Source organism: Notamacropus eugenii, chromosome 1 (genome assembly GCF_028372415.1).
Source record: "Notamacropus eugenii isolate mMacEug1 chromosome 1, mMacEug1.pri_v2, whole genome shotgun sequence".
NCBI classification, from domain to species: domain Eukaryota; kingdom Metazoa; phylum Chordata; class Mammalia; order Diprotodontia; family Macropodidae; genus Notamacropus; species Notamacropus eugenii.
The window spans coordinates 545149688-545157344 of record NC_092872.1 but is presented as its reverse complement, the minus strand read 5'-3'; the positions used below and the strand labels follow the sequence as shown (position 1 = coordinate 545157344).

At 36.6% G+C, this 7657-nt stretch overlaps 1 protein-coding gene across 1 annotated transcript in view; it reads right to left on the bottom strand.

Annotated features, from left to right (window-relative positions):
- Nucleotides 1-423: 423 nt before the first annotated feature.
- The window catches only part of CDH13 (cadherin 13), a 1297228-nt gene continuing 1289994 nt past the window's right edge, over nucleotides 424-7657 (bottom strand). The window contains exon 14 of the mRNA XM_072634208.1: nucleotides 424-2178. Within this exon, the coding sequence (XP_072490309.1) occupies nucleotides 2171-2178 (8 nt within the window). The 3' untranslated portion in view covers nucleotides 424-2170. The remainder of the gene's footprint in view (nucleotides 2179-7657) is intronic.

The window sequence follows — 7657 nt, the reverse complement described above, 5'->3', positions numbered from 1 at the left end:
TCTCTTGTTCTCCAATCATGGGCCTATGTTGTAATTGACACGAAATGACAGTCAATGCCCAAAAGATATAGTCATATTTCCTGGTGTTTGGGGCATGTGCTCAAGGTAGATTACTGGTGGTAATCATCATATTCCATCTGGTTCTATCATCTCTCTTCTTAGCTAACAAGGTGAAAATCCAAGTTGGTCATTAAGTTAAAATTGCTTAAGGGATCTTGTTGTGAGATCATGACTTTTCAGACCAAAACTACATACTTCAAGATGATTCACAGTATCGATGGTACTAAGGAGACAATAAAAAGACTATTTATGACAAGATAAAGGCTAGCATGAATGTTACTATTGTATCAGCAAAGAGGCAAATGATTGTAGAAAGAATTCATACAGTACCAGAAAATAGAGAAAAGCTATTATTCAGCAATGTTAACCACCAATACCCATTTATTTCAATGGAGGAAAAAAATGCTTTGTATTATGTATGCGTCCAAAAAATTTACTATTGAAACAAATACAGTGTATGGAGCACTAGTTTTATAACTTCAGGCAAGAAAGACAACATGTGAGCCCTAATTACTAGAAAAGTCTGACTAAAGGATGCAGATGCCAACACCTATTGCATAAGAAAGCATTTTTTTTTTTGTTTTGTTTTCTGTGGCTAAACCCTTAGTAAGCAACTGCACTGAAATATGCTAAGACACTTTTCTTACCCTAGTTACTGGTGAGCCCTAAGAAAAGCTACAGTCTGTCACTACTTTTGTTTCCATATAAAAATTTGGTGTGAGCTTTGATGGTTCATTTACAGTTTTTATTCACAAGATGAAGGTCTTGGGGCAAGTAGTAGTTGCCTTGTAACCTTTACATGCTCACAGAATGAAAATCAATTCCTCTTCACACATGATGAACACCCTTTCTCATCAAGTTTGCAGATAGTGGTAGTTGATTCACCAGAAGGAAAAAAAAATACTTACAAGACTTCCTGTACTGTATACGTATGTGTATTGGTATAGTTAAAACAAAGTGTGCGTATGTATATATGTATATGCATGTTTCTAGATTAATAAAATACAGTGCTGCTTTTCCTCCTCAGGTATGCACATTATCTCACCTGTTACCTGTGGTGGATTTATCACATACCAAGGAGAAACAATAGCATCTCTTGGATGACCCATTTCCCTGAAAACTCCAGTGACACCTAGATATTCAAGGTACATGGACATGTTGGGTTGTTGCCCATGCAAAAATATTTCAGCCCTTTGCTTTGTACAGGGTTCATATTCCCCCTGCTCTGTTCCTTCCAATCTCCCCAAGATTATAGAAGATGATACCAATGGAAAATGGTCTAGAGAGGTATAGAACCCCCTGAGGCTTAGGAGAAGGAATTCCTAACTTGGCAGAACTTTCTGTTGCATACTCCTTCTTGAGAGACCTCCCTGGTAATTTATTACACGTGGCTAGACAATTTTTACCTCCAGGGTAAAGGCCAAGCTGGGGGAGAAACATCAAGGTACATAAGCCAGCTCTGGAGCAACTGGGTCTAGGAGCCCCAGTGACAAGTGCGGAGCACCTCAGTGCCTTAGTGTGTATCTGGAAATTGAGCACCCCAAGGTGTTAGCAGCTGCTTTAGCTCAGACTTCACCCTCAACAGCTGGGGTATTCTGTCACTACATCATTTAACCTGTCAGCATGAACAACAAAGCAAAACTAACCTATGGTGTATAGTCTCTCCATATAAATACAGTGTGTATATATATACATACGTATACTCATACATATACAAATACCAACCCACAGACAAAGCATTTTGAACAGCTGAATAGCAATATGTCAACAGATATCAAAAACAAGTAGTCATCCTTGAATTTTCTTTTTCTTCCATTCCCAGAAGGTCAAGTGAGATGCCATGATCCTTCAGTGCTCAGGGTAACTGCACAGCCATCATGACTTGCAAGAGGACTCCATCAATTACAAAGGAAGGCAGGAGCTGTCAGACACTGGAGCAGAGTTTGAGAAACAAAGTGAAGTTGCAGACAAAACCGAAATCTGGAGCAATCGAGGCCTAGTTGAGAAGTACAGTGACCATAAACTGCAGTCTTCTGATCTGATTTTTTTTCTTTTTCTTTTTCCAGTTGCTATGGCAACTTGGTAGGAGAGCTTCAGATGTCAGGAGTTCTTACAGCCCTGAATGATGGAGAATATGCAGAGTTAAGCCAAAGAGATCGCAATTTGATTCCCAATGTTTTAGCTACACATTTGATAATGTTCATAATCAAGCGTAAGAGACATACTAATAAAAAGAGACTGTCTCAATGCAATCCCCATTTGTGAACAATGTTTTTACAAAGAGAAGGAAAGTTATCACGCTAGACAGAGAGCAAGAGAGACAGAATCTACTATTGGCATTTTGGGAAAGGTCAATAATAAACTCTTCACTTTAGACACACAGCTAAGATCATCACCGCAACCCCTGGTACTCAAACTTTAGCAACAACACTGTGTTCTATCATCTAAATGGTTGAATAAAAAGTTATCTTTAATGGTTTGAGGGTTAAAAGTCTCCAGGTCTGTGTGAGCCCCAGGGTTGTATGCTGGGTTCTGTGCCAGTTAACCTTGTCAGCCAAAAGGAAAGGGTAGTGTGCTCTTTAATATTACCATTGGTATGAAGATGAGAGGGAATAAGCTAAGACACTGACTAATATACAGAGGATGCTGATTGATTAGAATGTTTCTGGAACAAAACTAAGAAGATGGCATTTGATGAGAATGAATATAAAATTTCATACTTGGGTTCCTACAATTCAACTTCAAAAAAGCAAAATTAATATGTCTAGACATAAAAAAAAAAGATCTGGGATGGGGATAATTCTGTAGCAATATTCATAGCTTTGCAAAAAAAAATTTACACAGATCTCATTTGATTCTTATAGTACATCTATGCTACAGGTATAGTTATTATTCACATTTGAGATGTGAGGATGAGGAAACTGAGTAAGAGGTCATGACTTGCCATGGGTCATACCATTAGTAAATTATCTAAGACAGGATTCAAACTCAGGTCTTTCTGATTTCATATTGGGTACTCTACTACACCACCTAAATTCCTCAATATTAATAATAACAATAAGAGTACTTATAAAGCATCTCTATGTGGCAAGTATTGTGCTAAGTGTTTTCAAACATTATTTCATTTGATCTTCACAACAAACATGGAAGGTAGGGGATGTTGTTATCCCCATTTTACACTTGAGGGAAATGAGGCAAACAGATTAAGTGATTTGTCCAAGGTCACAGTTGATAAGTATCTGAAGCTCAATTTGAACTCAGGTTTTCTGGATTCCTAGGCCAGCATTCTATCAGCTGTACCACCTAACTGAATTAAAAGAGACAAATTGTTAGGAGCAATGGAATGGTTGGTCCAACTGTACTCTTCCTTGGTCAGAACACTTTTGAAATTCTTTGTTCAGCTTCAGGCTTCACATTTTAGGTAATGAAGTGATAAGCTTGAAGGCAACCTAGATGGTAAATAATTATTTTATGACATTGTTATATAAATAATCCTTTTGTAAGAAAATCTGTTGAAGGAATAGAGTGTATTTTAAGCTATGAAACAGAAAACAAGAAGTGGAGGCATATGATAGGTTTTTTTTAAGTAATCATAGATCTGTAATGTTTAAGAGGGTTTATTTTGTTTTTCCTCTTGGCTTCTTAGAGGACAGAACTTGGAAGCAAAAGTGGGATTTCAATGGGAAGTACAAAAAAGTAGAATGGGCTAAACTGGGAGATGTGGGTTCTCTCTTACTGGACAGGTCTTCAAGCAAAGGCCAGATGACTACTTCTTGATCATGGCATAGAGGTGATTTTTCTGGAATGGGTTGACTACATCACTTCTGATGTCTCTCACAACCCAAAAATGCTCTGACCCTGTTATATTCTAACACTTAGATTCTCGATTGTCTGTGTTCTACTAAAACCCCAAATCTTTTATCACATAAACTCCTGCCAAGCCATGTTACCCACAACCTGTCCTTAAATCACTGATTATCTATATCTAGGCATAAGCCTTTGCATTAATCTTTTTTTCATTTTACCTTATGGATTTCATTCAGTCAATAGAATTAAACATTGAAAAGCTTCTTAGATCCCAATTCTTTCTCTGAATGCAAAATCTATCCCCCCCTGACTTTTTGTCACTAGAAAATTTGATAAATGTGCCATTTATTCTTTCATCTAAGTTATCAATAAAAATGTTGAACAAACCAGCCTTCAGAAAGAACCCATCAGCTTTCTGTTTGAGGAATTCCTCCAGGGTAACACTGAACCAATAATGATCTAAGCTTTGTTGTGAAGAGCTTGCAACACTTACGAATCCACTTAACTTGGGATATTCAGCTTGCATTGCATCACATTTTCTACAAGGTTATATATGAGACTTTGTCAAACACATTTCTGGAATCAAAATACATCATAGCTATGTCATTATATTGCTCTACTTGCTTAATCATCTTACCAAAGATGGAAATGAGGTTAACCTTGTATTATTTGCTCTTAGTGAACCTAGGTAATAAAGATGTTTTGTTCCCATTTTGCAGATGATGAAACTAAGGCCCAATGAAGCCAAATGAGTTTTTCAATGTCAGACAGATAGTTAATGGTAATGATAATGGAGTTCACATTTAAATATTGTTTTAAGATTTGTAAAATTTTGTATGAATTGTCTCATTTGATTCTCACAAATATGGGAAGTTATTTTATTTTCCTCATTTAATGAGGAGCTAAAGACTCTGGCAGATTAAGTGATTTGCTCAGCATACCACAGCTAGCAAATGTCATATATGAGATTCAAAACAAAATTTTCCGGACTCCAAGTTCAGCAGTACTACACTATGGGCTTCAACAGCTTAAAACTGCACTAAGACTTTTGAGATGCTTTGTAATCTAAAACCAAGACTAAATGTTAGGTCTTGTGACTTTCAATCCAATTTGATTTTGTGTTCATTTGGTATAGAAATCTGAGAGAACAAAGGGTTTAAGAATGTGGCCCTCACTCCACAGCACAGAAGAGGAGAATTAATCTGAATTTTGCCATGCAGACATATTTTATTATGATACTTAGGAATTTAGTTCTTTCTTTTCAGTTTTGTGTGAACAGATAAGTTCTTTGTTTGAGACTGGCAACTACAGGAGTGGTGCATGTCTGAAATTAATGCACGTGTTATCCACTGCTCTAGCAAACATTTAAAAACTTCGGAAAATCAACATTTTGGCTCTTGAATCAACATCAGTAAGAGTACAGGATAATTTAGCAGAATCAGCTTTAGCAAAATAACAGGAACATTGTTTAGGTATCAGTAAAAGTGCAATGTTATCAAGGATCATGTGATTCACAAAGATTTGAGAAAGTCTATGGTCACTCTTGCTCACCTTCCAGAGAAGCTCCTTATGGCAGGAAGAAGAAGAGGAAGAAGAGGAAGAAGAGGAAGAAGAAGAAGAAGAAGAAGAAGAAGAAGAAGAAGAAGAAGAAGAAGAAGAAGAAGAAGAAGAAGGAGAAGAAGAAGAAGAAGAAGACACCAGTTAAAGACAAGTATGGATTTGTGAACTTGTTCCATTGAGACTAGGGGGAAAAATGTGGTATCATCAAAATTAGTGAGCTTCAAATTTCATAATAAACAAATGAACAGAAAACTTGTCAGGAAGATGCAGGCTCACATATTGTCTCCGACACTTACTCCAGGACCTCATACAAGTCACTCAAAATGTTAGTGCTTCCAGGCTACTCCTAGCATCTGAATTAAAAAGCTTTAGCATATTTGTACTGACAGAAGTTGTTTCTTCTGGAGAATTCCCTATACCAATGAAATTGCAGATCTAAACAAATGAAACAGAAAGACAAAAAAAATTCAAAAATGAACAAGGAAAATACTGACTTTGAAGTCTGGAAACCTAAGTTCTGACCTTACCATTATTCTACTTTGTGTATTATCTTGGAAAAGTCACTTCCACCTTCTAGGTCTCAATTTCCTTCCCTCTACAATGAGGGGGAATCAGGTTAGGTGATTTCCAAGGTCCCTTTTACCTTTCATCTTGAAAGAGTCTAGGATTCTACCTGTATTTTATGACCACTAAGAATGCTGACAGATACCTATGAGAACTTGTATGAAATAACGAAGAAAGAAGTGAGTAGGAAAAGGAGAGCCATTATACAATAATAATATTGTAAAGACAAAAGACTTGAGAGCTTATTAATGCAATGATGAACCATAATTCCAGATGACCAATGAAGTATGCTGCCCACTTCCTGACTAAAAAGTAATGGACTGAAGGTGCAGAGTGAGACATAGAATTTTGGATATGGACAATGAAGAAATTTGCTCTGCTTAAATATCCCTACTTGTTACAAGCCCTGCCCTTGCTCCACCCCACCTCTTGCCAGTTGGGGAGAAGAAAAAGGAGGAGTAAGAGAGAAGAGAAATACTTGCTAATTGAAAAATATAAAATATTGGCATTTTTTTTAAAGCTGTTAGAGTGGGCATTCCACACTTATGCTTCCAACCATGCCTACTTTGCCCAAGAGTACTATAATTCAGCACTGTTGAAGAGTAGGTCTCCCCTCTGATACCCACCCCCTTAGTTTTATGAAAGGTACATTTTTTGGCCATTAGATCTATATACAGTCAAGGAATTATCTTCAGGCTATATTCTGAAAACATTATATGTAGTCCTACAAAGACAAATGTGAGCAAGAATTTCTGTCTTTATTAAGTTTGTCTCATCTTTTTCCTCATGCACCAGATAATGGTTAGTTAGATGGCACTTTAGTTTCAAAAGGCTAGAGTTAGAATCAATGCTAATACAGTTAGCACATAGGCTAACTACTGATGACTGATTATACTGCTAGGCTATACTTATAGTATATCTACAGTCAATTCTGATGTGCCACAGTTATAACTATGTTTATAACTGCAACCATGTAACCACATGCTAACATTCAGCCCATATATACAATGAATAGATGGGAAACACTTACATAACACACAATACAAATTACTGATCTGTCTTTATACTCAATCTGTGATAGTTATAAGTGCCTTATTATAGGCAAGGATCTAAATTGTCTTATATCCTTTCTAGGGATTAATTGGATTTACAACACAATTATGATCAAGATTTGTGATCTCATCTTTGTATACAATCTGAATCACTACAGGTATAGTAAGAAGCACTACAGTCATTACAGACACTATAGATTTCTAAATAGACTCTGCATACTATAGGGCAATGACATTGACTTCAGTTCCTGAGGAAAAAAAAATATTGATCAATAAAGGGATGGTTGGTAGAAGAGGAAGTGATAACAAAGACCCAGGAGGATTTCATCAATGGTAAATCAAGCAAGACTAATCTCATTCCATTTTTCGACAGGATTAATAAACTGGTAGATGAGGGGAAGGCTGGTGATGTAATTAAACAAAAATGTTTATAAAAAATCTCATGCTAGTTTTGAGGACTTAATAGATCAGATTACATAATAATGGAAAGAGATGATTGGATGGCCAGACTAAAAGCGTAGTTGTTAATGGTTCCATATGGCAGGAATTCTGACAGGAATTGTGACAGGAATTCTCGAAAGGAGTCTTCCAAGGATATGTGCCTGACTATGTTC